This window comes from Cavia porcellus, unplaced genomic scaffold (genome assembly GCF_034190915.1).
Source record: "Cavia porcellus strain 051 isolate PalLab524CR breed Dunkin Hartley unplaced genomic scaffold, mCavPor4.1 scaffold_32, whole genome shotgun sequence".
Classification (NCBI taxonomy): domain Eukaryota; kingdom Metazoa; phylum Chordata; class Mammalia; order Rodentia; family Caviidae; genus Cavia; species Cavia porcellus.
Window position 1 is genome coordinate 26,080,403 of NW_026947515.1, and position 18,542 is coordinate 26,098,944.

At 54.2% G+C, this 18,542-nt stretch overlaps 1 protein-coding gene across 2 annotated transcripts in view; it reads left to right on the forward strand.

Annotated features, from left to right (window-relative positions):
- Positions 1-18,542, forward strand: part of Mgat5b (alpha-1,6-mannosylglycoprotein 6-beta-N-acetylglucosaminyltransferase B) — a 60,667-nt gene that overhangs the window by 28,633 nt on the left and 13,492 nt on the right. For both annotated transcript variants that reach the window (XM_063242586.1, XM_003464774.5), the window contains 2 exons: positions 14,235-14,366; positions 15,447-15,580. In XM_063242586.1, the coding sequence (XP_063098656.1) occupies positions 14,235-14,366; positions 15,447-15,580 (266 nt within the window). The remainder of the gene's footprint in view (positions 1-14,234; positions 14,367-15,446; positions 15,581-18,542) is intronic.

The window sequence follows — 18,542 nt, forward strand, 5'->3', positions numbered from 1 at the left end:
CCTGGAGGCTTCCTGGTTCTCTTTCAGCCATTCTCTCCTCTCCTCTACTGCCTGCTTCACGTGCCCCCCGCCCCGCCTCCTCCTCCACACTGACACCTGCTCACATTTGGGGTGCACCGAGAAAGGGTGCCCAGCGTGATTCAGTCTCCCGGTCTCTGTCTCTGGGAGGTGTGGAATTTGTGCTAGGGACTGACAAATTTTGGCTCTGAGGCTTGAGCCAGCCCATGCCCATGGGGTCCTCTCTGCCTGCCTTCCCTGTGGCCATGCTGATTTCTCTCTGGAACTGGTTCCTCTGTGGGCCTGTTGGTGGGTTTGGGGATCAGTAAGACTTGGAGGTTGCTGGGATGCATGAGCAATGCCTACTCTTTCCTGAGGCCGGCTGGGCTTTCAGAGACCCTGGATGCTGTGGGAGGTGTACCGCTCCCCCCACACTTGCAGGGAGGGTGGAGCTGAAAGGCTGTGAGTGTGTGGGGTGTCGAGGGAGTCGGGGTGTGTGTATGGGCTTGGGTTTATTTTTATCCATCCTATCTGTGGGATGTAGAAATGCATATGATTTTTCTTCCTTTATATTTATTACATGATATTTGATATGTACAAAAGTATGTATAAAATACGCTGTGCTACACACAAAGCCGTCTACCTTAAGGTGGTGAATATTACTGAGGGCCCTGTGTCCACCTTCCTTCCTGCCCTTCCACCCGCTCCCCCAAACCCTGTAATGTGAATTTTGTGCTTATACTTTGCTTTGTAAAACAATCATTAATTAGTTTTCTTTTTCATATTTGTGTATCCATAAGTAATGTGGCTTAGTTTTGCTTAGTTTGGTTTTGTTTTGAGATTCATGAGTGACATAGAGGCCGGGGATTTGGCTCAGAGGCGCAGCACCTGCCTGGTAATCGTGAGGTCCTGAGTTTGATTCTCGGTACCCACCCACCCCCCCAAAAAGTGACGTCTGCTGCCGAGATCAGTGGTACACATTTGTAAGCTCAGTTTGGAGGGCTGAGGCAGGAGAATTTCAATTGTGAGGCCAGTCTGGGCAACTTAGTAAGTAAAAATGCAAAGGGTTAGATATGTAGCTCAGTACTGTTAGGGTCCAGTGTCCTGTACCTCAAAAAACAATACAAAAAAGCCACAAAGGCATCTACGGTGAACGATCTCTGCCACTTGTTATTTTCGTTCATTATTTTTCAAAGACCCACCCGTGAGTGTGTCATATTACTGATCAATGAATACAGTGTCTATCAGTGTTTCCTGTTTTTAGCTCTTTTTCCTATTGTAAATTTCTTTTTTTGTACAATACATGCTGCAGTGGGCACTCTCGGATGGCATCCGTGTAAGAGTTTTCAGCCCCTTTGCGCGATTGTCCCAGGGCTGGGCGCTCTCTCTGGACGCTGGTGCTGAGCTCAGTGTGTAAGTACCACCATCAGGGACAGCCTCCTCTGTTGCTGTACATCGGAGAGACACACTGCGCAGCTGATACCTGATTAGCATCAGTTTCTCTTGAATATAGACTTCGGGGCACCGTGTATATGTTTAGGGTGTGTGCAGATCCAGCTTCGCGGGGTGATGCCAGAAGCTCACATCCCAGCCTCGGGTGTTCCTCTGTGGCCACACCCCACCGCCTTTGTGATTGTCAGGCTTTTTAAGAGCAGGCAGAACTGGTATCATGATTTGTCTTGTTGCTGTCTTAAACTTGATTTCCTGACAACCAACAGGGTGAGCATCCTACCCCATACACATTTGCTACTGTTTCTTGCCAAAAATGCCCATAAAATGCCCATACGTGTCGTTTGCTCGCCTTTCTGCTGGGTTGTTTTCTGTATCGAATTGCAGTGGCTATTTATATATGACACGTATAAATGCCATGTGAGCTTTATCAGTTAAAAACCTTCTAGTTCAAAGCTTGTCTTTTAAAATTTCTTTATTGCCCCCCCCCCCACAACAGAAGTGCTTAATTTAAACTTAGTCAAAGTTATCAGCCTTTTTCTCTGTGGGTAGGGATTTGTGTTCTGCAGAATTCCACTCCTTTTCACTGTGGTTTTTGATGAGATTGTTCTAACTTTGTTTGCCCCGGAGTACAGCTAAGGAAGCCCCAGTGTTGCTTGCCTGTGAATCAACTCTTCTGTATCAATCCATTAACTTATTCTTGGGTGGTTTTCAAGTGGAAATGTGATTCCTCTCTGGAGCCTGCACGCCGTCTCCTGGTGTGTTGGAGATGGCTCTCTCTCTCTCTCTCTCTCTCTCTCTCTCTCTCTCTCTGTTGGTTTCTCATCCTGCGCCTCCTCCATGCTGATCTCTGTACTCAGAGGAGAATGATGGTGTGGACAGAGCCAGCAGCAATCTCGAGTGTCTCTAAGGTCCAGGGAGCTTCTGTCTTGGACAGCTGCTCAGTCTCTGCAGTAGTTCCCTGCCATTCTGCCAGTAACCCAGGCAGAACATCTTAGTTAGGACCACTTACGTTGAACAGGGAGAGAAGGAGTCTGTGGTTGAAGGGGCTGCTAAGTGAGTTGGTGGTTTGGTTTTTATCCCTGAGACTTGAAACCTGCAGTGCTGGAATCATTCTTTGAGGTTAGTGCAGCTGTCTCCAGTAGGCTCAGTTAAAGGCAGGGGAGGCAGGGACGGGTCCATTTGAAGGGGAGGAGAGGTGAGGGCAAGTGAGTGTCTGCAGCCTGTGGTGCCACTGGAGGAAGCACAGGGCATGTGAGGTGCAGGCTTTGGAGGTCGAGGTCTCTACTGTGAGATAGACCCACTGTTCCTGCAGGCTGAATCTGGGCAAAGCAGCAAAGGGCCAGGTGGGAGCTGTCCCCGAGTGCTGGTGCTGAACCCACAGGAGCTGCAGGTGCTGGGAGAGGCAAACAGCACCCATTTATCACTTGCAGATCCAGCTGTTCATGCTCAGAGCTGAGGTGTGCCTGCTCATCTCCCGCCTGCGCCCATGGTTGCGCCCGCCCCCTGCTGAATAGAGCTCGGGGATGCGCCGACACTGTCTGCGGAGCAGAATTCTGCAGAGGAAGCCTGCACTTGCAAATGATGAAAACAGACTGTCTTTCCCTGGCCTGCAGGCTTCCTGCGAGAAAGTCAACTGGAGCAGGGATGAAGAGGAGGAGGAAGTCAGGGACCCAGGGCCAGGGAAGCGTGTGGATGGCATGGCCATTTTTGCAGCTGGACTTGCCTCAGAGAGAACAGCAGGAAACAGTCTAGGTGGCCTTCAGAGGCCCTAAGATGGCCAGAGACCCTTATGAGTAGGGGCATCTTCTGTCAGGGTTCCCCACCCTCAGGTTAGAGGAAGTTGTGTCTGTCAAACAGCGTGTGCAGCCTGACTCTTCCCGTCTGACTAGGCAGGTTCTGGGCTGGAGAGATGAGGCCATCCTTGTGTCACCACTCTGTGAAGGCCTGGAGGGCTCCCCCGAAGGAGGGGGAGCAGCGTGAACAGGTCTCCCGAGGGAGGAATTTAACTCATCCTCAGCTTCTCAGCATGTGCTGTCCTCTCTCAGCTCCCACCCTAGTCCCTTCGTAGGGCACTGCCACTCCTCGAGCTGCTCCCGGCCTGGCCCCGAGCCTGTAGTGGGGGCTTCCATTGTCTACCCACGGCTACCGCAGTGCTGCAGAGGGGACTTCTTTTAGGAGATCACCGTGGAAAGTGCCCCCCTTCTGCCCCCTCCTTCCTTACTCACCTGGGCTCGTGTGTCACAGACTTGTGTGTCACTCGGGTCCTTGCTGAGGTGCTGATGGAAATTAACACTGGGCAGCAGCACGCCTTTACAAGCAGAAGGTTTAATTGAGAAGTTTATCATAGAAAAGAAGCACAGCGAGCTGCCCAGGAGGCAGTCCCAGGAAGAGACAGAGCAGTGGCTACCCCGCAGACAGTGACCTAGCTCCTCCACACACGCTGACAAACTTAATGAGGGACATATCCCACTTTTATGGGGTCCCAAAGGTGTGTGGTTAATTATTCATGGACTGTTTTCCAAAATGGGTAGGGGCATCTCTGGACAGGCTAGGGTTTAGTTTCTTTGCAGGGGTGAATTTGCACATAGGCCAAAATGTGCTTAGAGGAGTAGTATGTCCCCTCTGGGAGGAAATGCATTCTAATGAAGCTATGGTGAAATTTGGGGTCAGTTTTCAGGCAGGTCTGTTGCCATCTTTGATCGCACTGGTCCCATCCAGCTTCCCCACATGTCCCACTTTCTGATCTACAGTGACTTGTGCACCTAATGGCTACCTTGATTTACTTCCCTGCACTTTTTGTCCAGAGTTGCAGTTGCCTGCTTGCTTTCTTGCAGACTGTTAATGTTGAAATCCTTCCGATGTCTCCTTGTCTCAGATCCACATGTGTGCATATACATAGCCACAGCGATGTCCCTGCACACAAGTACACACCCACCCAGATGCATGCACACCTAGCCACATACGTGAATGTTCATGTGCAGGCACACACACAGACCTGTGTAGCCTCTGTGTGGGTGTAAGTGTGCACATCCCCTGCACACCTAATGTGTGCACACATGCACTCCCCGCCTACTCACACCTCATAGATCCTCAGTGTCTGTCCCTCAAGGCTTCACTTCCTGCTGGGCCCTTTCAGGCTCCAGGGAGGTGTGGCCCCACCTCTGACTTGCAGTGCTACAAGCAGACAGGCCAGGGCTGTGCTTGGATGCACTGGCCCTGGGTCTCCTGTGGGATGTCTGTATGAACGCTTGATCTTGCTCTGGCAGGGCAGAATGGTGTAAACAGCTCAGCCCCTTCGGGGGATATCCTTAGGAGGAAGGCGCTTTCTAAATCTGTTACCAGATACAATTGAAAAATGACTAAGAGAGTGAAAACAAAAAATAAAACTGCCTTTCTCAGGACAATTCCCTGGTCAGGCCTACAAGATTAACAGCATGGGCAGCGTCAGGCAAGCACTTAGGATGGGGGCTCCCATGGAGTCTGCATCAGAGCTCCCCAGGGCCTTGCTTGGATTGTACACCCCACTATTGGTATCTCTGATTTAATTGATCTGGGATCCGTATTTTAAAGCCCCTCGATGACTCCAAGGAGCATAAAGGGCTGAGAAGTGGAAAGGCTCGAGGCTTCGGCTTTTCCCCTACCATCTTTGTGCTCACTGCATCATCTGGATAGCAGTGGAGCTGAGACAATGTAGACTGAACTGGCCTGCATGGCTTATGTAAAAGCACTGTCCGTCCTCTGTGTGTTCCCAGCACAGGGACTGAGGGGTGGGTTTAGGCCTGGGGTGCGGGTTCAGGCCCTGGGAGACTGGTGAAAAGATGTGAGATCCCTCTCCAGTCCTCCCCTCCCAGAGGCCTTCCCTTCCTGCCTGGGAGCGGCAGTTGGCCAAGCTTTAGGGCTGAAGGCACCTTTGCAGATGGCCTAAAGGAGGAAGCCTCTTGCATCCTGACTTGCAAGCTTAGGGCATTAGAAGGAGACCTGCTGGCCCAGAATAATCTTTGCACAGCCTCTTTCTTGGTTCTGCAGTTCTTTTTTTCCTTCCTCCCTTGTAGGATGGGGTACTGGCTACCACAGCAGGGGGGGAGCACTGGCGGGGCTACAGTGACTCTACAAAAATGTAGGCCTTTCCTGGAAAGGGAGATTTAAGTGCAGCAGGAAATTGGTGGCTTCCCAGGGGCTGCTGTAATGAAAGCCCACCAACTGGGCAGTGTGGACAGTGGCTTTCTTCTCACTGTTCTGGAGGATGGAGGTCTGAGTATTATCAGGGCTGGTGTTCTCTGGTCCTCTCTTGGCTCCTGGTAGTTTGCTGGGTTCTTGGGGTCCCTTGTTGTGTGCATGCATCACCCCAATCATCCTGCCCTTCATCTTTTCCCAGCCCTCTCCCCACTGTGGCACGTAGATATCCACACTCCTTGGTACAGGGCTGCCCAGCCTAGGGCTGCCCTTGTGACCTCATCTTAACTTGATTATCTCTGTGCAGACTCTGCCTCTAAATAAAGCCACATGCTGAGGAGTTAGGGTGGGCCTTCCATGTGTGAATGGAGGGGAACATCGTACCCCATAACAAGCTGGTGAGCATTTGAGCCCAGACAGGTCCTGAGTGGAGAAAGTGTGGCTACACATGGAGCCTTCAGGGAGAAGCAGAATCTCCAGCCTCACCTCTCAGTCCAGAAACCGCAGGGGCTCGCTCCAAAGTCGGTCACCTGGTGAGGATCCTCTGAATTCTTTCTCCACTCTGCATCTGTGGCTGAAGTGGCTCTCTTGGCTGCAAAATGACCCGTGAGGGGAGGCAGCAGGACAAAGCCACAGCTTGTGCATTGGTTGTAGTTCTTTCACAGATGCTCCTGGCAGCTGTCGTGCGACTGACTAAGCAACTGGACGGATGAGCTGTCTTTTCTCTGTTCCTTGTGTTTGGGCCTTGTAATTAACCGGCTCACTGCAAGGATGTTGGGGCAGTGTGCGGAACCCACATCCGGCTTTGCTGCCTCGAGCTCTCCTAGGGTGAAGGAGGTGACGCTTGGGAACAATGTCCTGTGATGACTGCCGTGAGGCGGTGTCCTCCGTCCCCTCCCTTGCCTCTGCTGAGCTCATGGGGAAGGAGACGGGAAGCCAGAGCCCTGTCACGCTGCTGTCATAAGCCGAGAACCGTGGTGGGCCTCTGGAAGTGAAGTTTTTCTCCTTCCTGCCTGCCGAGAATCAGCTGCGCTCATCAATTTTATTTGCATAATTTCAAGCATCATTAATAGTACATGGCATGAGGAAAAATGACTGAGCTCTTCTTGCATCCATGAGTGAAATTGGGTTTAGTAGAAAATTAGTTGACTTAACTGGCAGATGATGAAAGCTGGAGAGGAGAATGTTTAAATGAGGAGGAGGAGGAGAGAAAATACTTGGCTGTCAAGTGCTCAGCCAGACTGGGAATTGGTGTCCAATCTAGAGATGTTTGTTCCAGGGAAATTGTAGGGAGGGTCCCCAGGGTATGATGAGGCAGGGACACCCCTGCTCTGTGCCACCGTGTTGTGCTGCAGGAGGGCCTCACCAGATGCTGAAACCATGCTCAGCCTTCAAGCTACATCCCCAGGCCAGATCTACAAGCAAAAATAACCTCTCCTGGTCATAAATTTCCCCATCTATGGTATTCAGTTAGAGCGAGAGAAAATGGCCTGAGATGGGGGTTCCGGGAGAAGAGAAAAGCCCTGAGTTTGGGGGCGGGGGTTGGGGTAAGGCTATGGGAAAGATCTGGAATCAGGTTCCTGCATTTTAATGAGAGGCAGTGCCCAGTGTGGAGGAGGTGTTGAGTGGGGTCTGCACCTTGTCAGGGTGCTGAACACAGGTGTGTGTGCGGTGGTCGGGTGACAGGGAGAAGGCTGGAGGGCGTGGCCCACAGAAGAACCCTACTTCCAGGCCTCTTGGAGGGAGAAATGCTGGCCAAAGAGGGGGCAGAGGAAAAGCAGAAGTGGGGAGGAGGTAGGTGCAGAGGAGGGGGTGCCCTGAAGAGGCCTGGGCAGCCAGGGTACCAGGTGCTCATTAAAACGTCAAGTGAGGAGACTGAAAAGCATCTAAAGGATTTGAGTCCCTGGGAGTCATTTCTGACCCTAGAAAGAAACATTTTGGTTGTGTTGTTGGTTGTTTTGGAAGGGGGGCGCACTAGAAAACCGAGTCCTGACAGCAGGTGTCACCCCAAGGAGTTTGACTGTGTGAGGGACGGCAGAGGCCGCTGGGGTGAGGGGGTCCTACAGAGGGGTTCGAGGCTCCTGGAAATTGAGGCACCAGAGTCTGGGGCATAAATAGCAGAGACCACATTGTGCTGGGGCCGGCCAGACTCTGGGACCCATGCTGGGTGGGTGGGGGGTGGGCTCTCTCTGGGGTGCAGTGGGGGGTCTCTGAACTGGACCTCTTCCCCTACTCACAGAGGGCCTTCTCCCTCGTCTTCATACCCCCTCCCCGCTAGCTCTGAGCCATCACCAGTCAGACTGGGTCAGGAAGCCTCATTTCCAAATAGGATCCCATTCACAGGCACGGGGAAGACAGTGCCTTTGGGGAGGTGTCTTGGAGCAAGGAGATGGCCCCTGGGTGCCCCCTGGGCATGCACAGGAGCTTCTGCCTGGGAAGTAAGAAAGCCCCAGGCCAGCCCTGCCCCCACTTGGAAACTGGGAGAGAGGAGCTGACTCCTGTCGATGGCACTTTGAAGGTCTATGACCTGTGCCCTCCTTACCAGCCTGCTGTCTGCCTGCTTTAGGACATGACTTCTTGCTCCCTGTCCTTGGCAGAGGAAGAGCATGAGCCTCACCCCCAGAAGCCACGGCTCCTATCGCTGCCTCAAGGGTGCCCGAAGCCAGCCCTTCCCCTCGGGGCTTGTCTGGTGCCTGTGTTCCCTCTGCCTGACTGGCTGGTGCAGGCCCTTTGTGACAGCCAGTGGTTTCGGTGGATTTGTCTGTGGGGGGCTAAGGAGCTGCTTGGGGTGTGGCCAGCCTGGCCTGCAGGCCAGAGGCCTGAGTGTATCCAGCACTAACCAGCGCATTCCATAAAGCAGCCTGGCTGCAGGAAGATGAACGGAATGGCCCGAGGGCCAGGCTGCTTTTTTCCCACAACAGCGGCTCTGAGCAGAGCCGGAGGGATGAGTGTGCGTTTCATCTGTTCTCCCAGGAGTGCAGCCCTATTCTTAGCCCTGAGCTTGCTTATGAGGAGAAAGCACCGGGAAAAAGCCTCGCTTTGGGCCCCTCTTCAGTGTGGAGAGACGCTTCTTCCTCAGTTTCTCTTTCAGATGCCTCCAGCCAAGAGAGTTTTCCTCTGAGGCACCAACTCAATGGGGGACCTGACAGCTGTCCTTCCGTGGGATCCCAGAGCTTTTGAGGGCACAGGGGCACGAGCTGTGCATGTCCAAGGACAGCTGCCTTTCCAGGAGTTGGGAGCTAGGGTGGCATCACAGTGACATCATGAGGCTTCTTCTGTTGGGCACAAGAGGGTCAGCCTGTCCTTGGCAGGAGAAGAACACATCATAGAGCGTATATTTCCTTTCTCGTTAGTGATTCTAACCTCCAGTTCCCCAAGCAGCTCATTAGATGCCTGGCTGAACCCTGGGTTTTTCTTTAGCCCCCCACTGGTGCTCTGAGGAGGAGACAGTGGCTGCTCTGGTAATGGGCTACGGCAGGGAGAGGCGGCAGTGCCAGTAACACTTACGATGCAGGATAGGGTTGGAGGGCTAACAGGCTGCTGGGGATGTGGACACGACTTGAGCCGTCTGGCCACGTGCTCCCATGTAACCAGCTGTGTCCAGGGCAGCTGAGAATCCCTGTGTGCCCTTTAGCACTGGAGCCAAAGATCTTTGAGCACTTTGGTAGGAATTCTTTTTAATTAGGTCTTTCCCACACAGAGGAGAGGGAATCAGAGAGAGAGAGAATGAGGGAATACTTTGTTCCGGAATTTAAGCACTACCTGGAGAGGTTATTTCTAGCCACAGACCAAAGGCACAGAGCATTTTTAGCTTAGGCGACTGTGGAGACAGAGCGACACGTTGAGGCGTGGAGGCGGACGCTGGAGGGGCTCTGCCTTTCTGAGGCTGCCCGGCTGCATCGCTGAGCTAGAGCCCAGGCTCCGAGATGGCTCCCCCTGCGCCAGAATTCGGCGTGGTGATTCCTGACTGAGGACTTTTCTTTCCTACGCTCCCCGTGCCCCTTTGGCTGGAGGCTGTTCGAGGCAGTGTTTTTCAGTGCCTGCCGACGCGCTAGCCAACCACTTAGTGTAAAATTGCCCGTAAAAGTGAATTTGAATTACAGGTGATAAAGCTACGGCCCAGCCCGTTCTCCCGTAGCTGACCCCTCTGCTCTCCACGGGCGGGTGAAGCCCAGATTCCTCCTGACAGGAGCAATGTGGCACCTCACTGAGGTCACCTCAGACGGAAGCTGCATCCTGCGGGCTGGGAAATACAGGCTTCTCACTGGATCCCTGAGGAGGGGGACACAGCTCCCCGGGCCAGTGTGTCTGTCTCTCCCTCCTGACTGTCCAGGCAGGCACTGTTGGCCGTGTTTCTCACATATAGACCGGTTCTGCCCAGGGTCTTCCAGATTAGCCATTTGTTCATTCTTTCCTGAACACAACAAGTATTTATTGGGCTGGATCTTGTCCTAACCCTGATCTTTTAAAATTTTTATTTATTTGTTTTTGTCTTTTTGAGACAGGGTCTCACCATGCAGTTGAGGCTGACCTTAGGCTCACTTTGTAGCCCAGGCTGGTCTCCAATTTGCAATGATCCTCCCACCTCAGCCTCTTGAATGCTGGGATTACAGGAATGCACCGTCACGCCCACCTCCCAGCCCTGACCTTTCAAAGATCACCAGGCTGTGTCCTCCGGAGCCCCAGTGAAAGGAAAGTGATTTAGTTACCAGGTGTATTCAAGGCATGGATGAGACAGAGTGAAGGCACCAGGCAACCTTCTAGTGGAGGGAACAGTTTCTGCCCAAGAGGGCACTATGCCGTGGAAACTGAAGGGTCGGGGGGGGGGGGGAGAACAGTGACCATGCCTTTGAAATTTCTGCTGTACCTGGTGTCACGTGTAACAGGGTCAGGAAGCGTCCGTCTCACTCATTTTAGGTGGGTTCTGGTGACTGCTGCTCTGTTCCTAGCTTCCTCCCCCAGCCCGTTAGTACCTCCCGCCCTTTTGTGAGTTTGTCAGACTCACGTGGATGGGTGCATGTGGGTGCACAGCACCCCAGGCTGTGCCTCTGGGTGCCAAGGTGCCCACAGGGTGGACGTGGCACAGTGACAATGGTGATATATGCAGAGTCCTCCAGCCCGGCTCCCAGCCAGCTCCCCTTCTCATTCCATGTACACAGGGTCCTGTGCCACCTGACACACAAAGGTGGGCAGCAAACAGGGACTGGGCCCGCATCTTTGCTGGCAGCAGAAGGCCCTAACTACCTAGGTATCACCGTGGTCCACTGAGTGTCGCTGTGCTGTCTGACTTGTAGCAGGCCTGGAGGCAGGAGGGCCCCTTGTGGAAACTCCCTGAGTTTCCGTCCCAGCTCGTCTTTCCCTGGCTGAGCCGTTCTGGGTAGATTACCAAACCTCTCCATTTCCAGGTCTGTAAAGGGGACAGGATGTGAGTGCGTCTGATCTCATACATGAATCAATGGATTCCGCCTTTCCGCCTCAGGGGGCCTGGTGTCTAGAGCTGAGGTCAGGAGCATAGTGAACAGGGAGTCAGCAGAAGGAAGCCCTGGAGACCGGAGGATGCACGTTACCTGGAAGCAGCCAGAGCTGTGTGGGGAGTTTACCACTGCAGGGGTACAGCAGCAGCTCCCAGGCCCCCCTACTACGGTTCGTGTTTTTTACCAGGCCGTCTGGGAGGGGCGGCCACCTGCTTCCTCCTTTGTGCCAGGAAGGGCTCGAGGGGTTGTCTTTGTGTCCTTCGTTTGTGGCTCGCATTTAGGTGGGGAGTGAGGATGAGGGACTGGGGAAGCTGTCCTCCACCTGGCACTTCTAGAGCCCCAAGACAAAAGTGACGCCCCCTCCTGGGCCATCAGTGTAAGCCGGGGAGTCTGGAGGATGAGAAAGGCAGTGCTTGGCCCAGAACACCCAGGGACGTCTCGCGGGGTGGAACGCACAGTGTGTTCTGCGGTGCAGTACTGCGGATATTTCAGGAAGTCTCCAGACTGTGGGAGCTGTTCCCAGGAAAGCTCTGGACCCCCGGGGTCTGTACTTCTTTGCTTTCTGGGTCTTCCAACAGAAAAGCTGAAGAAGCATCAAGGGCTGAGAAGCACTGGTTGAGTCCTAGGGGTGGGGGTGGGGGTGGGGCTCTGGCTGAGAAAGGGGGCACAGGTTGAGACAGGGGCTGTGGCCTTTTGTTAGAGGGGGGACAATAATGAAGCAGAGCTGGTGGGAGGTCGATAGGGGGCTGCTCAGAGGGGCAGGAGACAGGCCTCTTCCACTTGTGCTCTCTGCTGGGCCCGAGTAGAGCCCTCCTGCCCGATCTCGTGGTGAGCAGCCTCCCCCACGTCTTGCCATCACAGCCCTGGTGGTGATGACCACAGACTTCACAGGCACCACTCTGGCCAGCGTGCTTGGGGGACAGTGTGTACTGGACCTCATTCCCGGCCCAGGAACATGAGGCACTGAGCATGCACAGAGCCCTCCGCCTCCCAGCTGGTATTTTTCCACAGGGCTTGGGTTATTTTGGGGAGCCCTAGACATAAGCAAATGATCAGTTGTGGTCCTTTGCCATGGTTGAGCCAATGTCCTAGTCAAAGCATATCACCTCCTGGCCAGGGGTTGCCCATGGCGTGGACCTGGAGGAGGGAGGCTCCCCGGGTCTCTTAGAATCCAAAGGGTGCAGGCGAGGCTGGGTCAGAGGCAGCAGGTGGGCTCATTAGACCCATACGGGGATGCTTTCAGCCGTCTGGAAAGACAGGGACAGGGCCCTGGGGTCCTGCCCTGTGTTTCTCTGCTTGTCCCCGCAGTGGGCCAAACCGCATAGCAGTGCCTCCTCGCCACTGCTGACCCAGTCTGTGCCCCAAGCCACACACTTTTCATTTGACTCTGTGCTCCTGGTGAAGGGGTTGTCCCATGTCTCACTGGGGTGCAGGGCCTGCCACATACGCTCAAGAAATAGCTGTTAAACAGATTAATGGGAAGACCCCATGGGGAGGGTAGGCCCTGGGCGCAGGCTCAGGGCGTCTTGTGAAACCCTTGGTTTGTGTCGATGGCTGATTGAGCGTGGGGTAGGAGAAGGTGGGGTAGCCCACACTTGCCCGGCTGGGGGCAGAGTACAGCCTTGCTGAATGTGACCTTGACTGTGACCAAATGGTTTATCATCTCATGGGAGAGAACAGGGCTGTGGTGGTTACTTAGCAGGGGACTCTGGGGAAGGGGCTAGTTTTACGGGCGGGGGTGGTGTCAGGGGGAGAAGGCACTCAGATTGGCAGGTGTGGTGCCAGGGCAGGGTGCTTGGAGCTCTTCTCCTGGAGACAGCTGAGCCTGTAGTGATTACTCCTGTGCCTCTGCTCAGATGAGGTGACCAGGGCTCCTGTCGACAGTGGAGGTTGCCACCAGGTCTGGATGAGCACAGCTTCTGGGTCATCTGAGGCAGCCCTATCCAGGATGCATGGGGGCACAGAAGTGACCTGGCAGGCAGCGACAGGCAGGCCCCCGGTCCCAGAGGACTTAAAGCCTGGAGGTTGTACGGACTGGATGCCCTGGGGTCCCTGGAGCCCTCCCAGCAGGGCAAGACAGTTTTCTGAGACAGGAAGTTTGGGACCCTAGGCTCCAAACTAACAGTGAAGGGACACCAGAATGTCAGTCATTCTTCCCTTGCTAGGACAAAGTGCCAGATTCCCATCATTTAAAGGAGAAGTTTACTTGGCTCATGGTTTCAGAGGGTCCAGTCTATGGCTATTTCTGGCTCCAAGGCAAAATGGTGAAGAGCCTGGCAGGGGAGAGCTGCTCAACACCGGGAAACAGAAGGAGAAGGGAGGAGCTGGGGACTGATAGAATTTTGGCATGGCTGAAAAGATAGGAAGTATGAAATTAAAATGGCCTTTATCTTAGGAATGTGAGGAGAGACTCCCTGACCCTCTGGGGTCTGGCATTGTCCCCAGGGGCTGGCATTCTCTCCGGCAGTCACGTGGTGTGGGGCATACATGTAGCTTAGGTTTGGGGTGGTGCCTAAGGGGCATTAGGGATGCACAGGTAGCCCACTGGTATTCATTTCACGCCACAGGTAAATTCCTAGGGGCGGGGGAGATAGAGCCCCTTGGTTCTGCCTCCCAGGCTTGATCAGCTACAGTGTCCCAACTGGGGCAAAATCCTTTCAGGGACAAGAATGCACTCTTCCGGGTCATGTGCCTAGTCACCCTCTCCTCCAGCCAAGCCTTGTTTCCTAACAGCAGACTCAACTATGAACTCACCAGTGGATCACTCAGTGGTGCCAGTCGCCTTCCAGAAGCCCCACCTTTGAACACACAAGACTTTGAGGGGCCCATTATAGATCTCTACCATAACTGCTGAGGACCAGCTGTGTGTCTTTGGGCAGACCCAGCCCTACAGGAGGAGCACAGCGGGGCAATTACAAAAGGCCCTCCCTGGCAGTATAACCTGGGGGGATCTCCGTCCCCTTTACCCCTGGCTGCACTCGTTTGTTCAGTGAAAACCCTATACCACTGTACACAGCCATCCCGTTCACTCCTTTTCCAACTATATGAACTGGGGTGAGCTCCAGCCCCCCCCCCCACCTCCCGTCACAGGGAAGGTGGATTTCTTGAGGCTCAGATTCTAAAAGGCTCTTCTCTCAGTAATTTAGGGGTGCCACCAGGCCGGGGGAACTGCCCACTCACCATGCCCCTGCCTTTTGACCTCATCTACACGGACTACCACGGCCTGCAGCAGATGAAACAGCACATGGGACTCTCCTTCAAGAAGTACCGGTGAGCGCGGGAGGACCGTGGTGCAGGACGGGAGCGTAGACCAGGGCGGAGGCTGCTCCCTGCGTCCTGCCTCATGTCCAGGGCTCTAGGATGGAGAAGGCACCGTCTGTGTTCTCCTTGCCTTTGTCCCCTTTCCCGTCCCCATCCTCCAGAGGGAGAGTCACCCGCTTTGTCCCTCTGCTTTGCCCCTCAAGGCCAAGGGTGAGGGTCAGGGGTCACCTGGATGCAGCAGTCAGAGCAACACCAAGAGGCACCAGGAAGCCCCAGGGCTCAGCGGTGAGGTCCAGGGTGGGGGAGCGGTCTGGGGCAGGCCGCTGCTTCCCTTCCCGTCTCTGCAGCTGGCCAAGGCAGGGTTTAATTTAGCACAGGGAGCCTGCTATTTATTACATTTGCTCCAGTGCCACTGACTAGCCCACATGGTTTTATTAGGGGGAAGAAGTGACAGGCCCTGTTATTGCTTTTATTATTAATGCGCGTTCTCCGTGCACCAGCTCGCCTCCCCGGGAATTCTGCCGACCTCAGCATCCTGCTGCCAGCTCTGGGCTGCCAGGAGGGAGCTAGGGCTGGGAGCTTCTTGTAGGGGCATCTACATTCTAGTGCTTTTGGTGGGGGGACACTCCCAGGCGTGGGATGCATGGTGGGGGAGATGCCAGAGCTGTGGGTTCAGAGCAGGTGTGGCCTTGGTGTTGGCTTTGGGCTTTGATGCTCAGACAGCTATGTCCACCCCGGAAGCAGCCAGCTTGCTGAGGGGTCTTGAGGCACTGCAGTCTCAAACACAGCCACTCATGCCTAAGACCCACGGGTGGGTGCTCCCCACCCAGACAAAATGCAAATCCCACACCCTACAGGTGACCAGGAGGTCAGGAACTGTGAACTGTCCTGAGACAGGTTGGGGAAGTTGAGGCAGACAGGTTAAGGAATCGGCTGAGGTCACCCAGCCTCTCAAACTCTAGCTGCACGTGTAGGCCAGGCTCCACCGTGCCCCAGGCGCCTGTGCCTTACAGTGGCCCTGGCTGGGAACCTGCAGCCCAGGCACACACAGAAGGGTGATACTGGTTCTGGGTTCCTGGGATGGGGTAGGTGCCGAATCCGGGTCATTGACACCTTTGGGACAGAACCTGCTTATAACCACGAGGAGTATGCCACGCTGCACGGCTACCGGACCAACTGGGGCTACTGGAACCTCAACCCCAAACAGTTCATGACCATGTTCCGTGAGTGCTGGGAACTCTCGGGGTGGGGCGGGCGCTGGGCTTCGGCCTCCTGGCTCCCTCTTCCTTCTAGGGGTATGGAGAGTGGGCCAGGTCTGCCGGGGATCAGGAGGAGGCGTGGGGCTGGGGCTGGTGACCTCCCGCAGGCCGGAAGGCGGCTAGGCACATTCAGAGTTAAGGCCTCAGAGGGGACCAGAAACTTCTCTGGGGGCAGGGGAGCAGAGAACTGTTTCTAGCGGAGGGAGCAGATGTGGATGTACAGACAAACAAACCCAAGGGGCTGGAAGTTAGGAGCTTAGGGAGAGCAAGCTCCCCTCCAGCCTCCGCTTCCCGGCACTAGGTGTACAGCCCAGCATCTCCTTCCCACTGACCTGCATCTCCAGCTGCTTTTATATTTTTAACTTGGAGACAGCGTCTCACTAAATTGCCCAGACTGGGTTCAAAGTTTGATCCTCCTGCCTCAGCCTCACAGGGTGCTGGGATTATAGGCCTGGACTATAATCCGGCTTCCTCATTTCCCATGAGATCCTTGGTGAAATGGGCTGAAAGTAATTTAACCTTTTTCTGGCAACTTCCATCAGTTTCGTGGGTCTGGTGCAGGGCCTGCCCTGCTGGGCCGAGGTGCGTGGAGTGGAGTTCTCTCCTCTATTCCCTCCAGGCCGGGCTGTCGTTTAGCCTGGCCTTGCTGGAAGTATATCAGCTGTCACTTTTAATTGTTGTCAGTTCTGCGGCCTCCAGTAGCATCTTGCACGTCTAATTTGCTGCTCTTTGAAGGCTCTGGGGCAGAAAGCCAGATAAGCACCCTTGTTAGGATTGTATCTAAATTAAGAGCAAAATAGATTCTAGGCAAAGTCCTGCAGGGTTTGCTGATAAGGGAAGCAGCGGATGATCTTTATTTAGCCTGTCAAATCTGGGGTGTCTCTTTGGGCACTCATCTTTGTGTGCAAGCTCTCTTCTCCAGGCTCTAGGCTGATGGGAGAGGGGAGTCTGATTTCTGAAGAAATAAGCAATGGCTTGATCGCGTGCCGGGAAGGCGGGATGGTGGAAGGCTGCGTGGAGTCCAGAGGAGGAAACATGTCCAGAGAGCTGGAGTGGTCAGCTTGTGGTTGTGGTCACACAGCTCTGTGGGAACTAGATTGTCTCCTCAGTGCTCCTGTGTGGGAAGAGGGGTTTGTGTGGGGTGGGGCCCAGGCAATGGACTTCCTGAAGGAAAGGAAGTGTGGACCAGGGAGTGGGGAAAGAGCTGCAGAGCTGGAAGCGGCCAGAACTGTGAGAGGACCCTGGCGGTCAGGGAACAGAGGTGGAGTGTTTCCAGGAAGGTCCTAGAGTTTCCATTTGGGATCCACTGTAGGTTCTTTAACATTTTTTTTTTTTTATCGGTACCGGGGATCAAACTCACGACCGCCTGCTTGCAAGGCAGGTGCTTCTGCTGCTGAGCTAAATCCCCACTGTGGGTTCTTAAGCGAGAGCATGCCATGGAGAAAAGATGTGACTGGGCTGTGTTACCCTAGAGAGTTATAGGTAGCTCTAGGGCTCCGTAGAGAATGGGGAAGTAGAAGATAGGTTAAGAGGATTGTGCAGTAATCTACACTGAGAAAATGAGGACTTTCCCAGGGTAGAGTCCACTGGATAGGGAGTCCAGACCTGGCGAACTTCTACTCAGCCTCCAAAGCCCAAGTCAAATGTCTCTTTTTATTCTTGCTCTCACTGGTTCCCCTCATCACCTGTGCCATGCAGAAGGTATCGACTCCTAACTTTAAAACTGAAGTCACCAGAAGCGTATATTGAAGTGTAGTAGATATTTGCTCCTACACTTATTTCCCCTGAAGGATTGTGTAGCACTTTTTTAAAGGGGGGTATTAATTAATTTATCTTAGTCTAGAGTTTCTAGGTTCTCAGAGAATGTGAAATGAATAAATTGAAGAGGAAGCAGTCGGGAGGTGAGAAGCTCACTAGCTGAAAAGGCGCACAGACTCCCTGAGCTCACTTCTCTCCTGTCTGTCTGTCTGGTGTCTTTCCCAGGGCCCTAACCAGGACCTCTGGGGCCCTGCCCCCGGGGGCTTTCTGAATGGCCTCTGCTATTTTAATCGCTCCCAGTACCTCCCTGACCTCTCCCACCCAGGTAGCTCACTGCATTCTAACCCTGTCCTTTTTGGTGGCTCTGGAGGGGAGAGGGCTTTGGCCGTGTGCTGTGGTCAGGTTTTCAGACCCAAGGATCTGAGACCTCCAGGAACTGTGGCAGGAAACCCTGGTGTCTTTGAGATGCACTGATGTTAGGATTTTCTGTGGGGCCCCTGGGGCGGGGTGTGGGCGGGAAGATGCTGAACATGTATGCCCCAATTTGAGCAAAGCTGAAAGTGGGGTGTGTGTCTGAAATGGAGAAATCAGGAGTGTGCCTGTGCTCAGTCTCCCCACCGGCCGGGCTGCTTTCACCCAAGACAGCAGATTAAATTTTACTCGAGGTCCCAGCACACAGAGTAGGAGGCCGGGGAGCAACCAGGTCCCAGGAACCCTCCCCCTCCTCAGCAGGGCCACTTGGGGAGCACAGACCTGTCTGAAGAGGGGGTGCGCCTCTGCAAGTGGGGTGATGGGGAAAGGCACACCTCAGAGCGGACGGGCAGAGCTAGGACTCTGGGGAGGCTCTGGCCTGTGCGGTTTGTGCAGAGGAGGGAGCTGAAAGGTTCTATAATCCAAAGGATGGTTCTAGAGAAAAGATTGTGCCAAGGACGCGGCAGATGCCAGGAGGCAGCTGTCACAGTGGCCAGGCCAAGGTGGGTGTGGCCTGGCTGAGAGGCAGGGTGGAGGAGAGGGACGGAGTCCCATCTGGAATGACGCCTGGAGTCACCTGGGCGCCCTGGGTTTCAGTTTGCTTATCTGAAAATGAGGAGAGGGTGGTTAGATGGTTTCTTAGGTCTCTGCTCCATGCCGCATGACAGTGTCCGGAAAAGAGGTCCCCAGGGTAAGA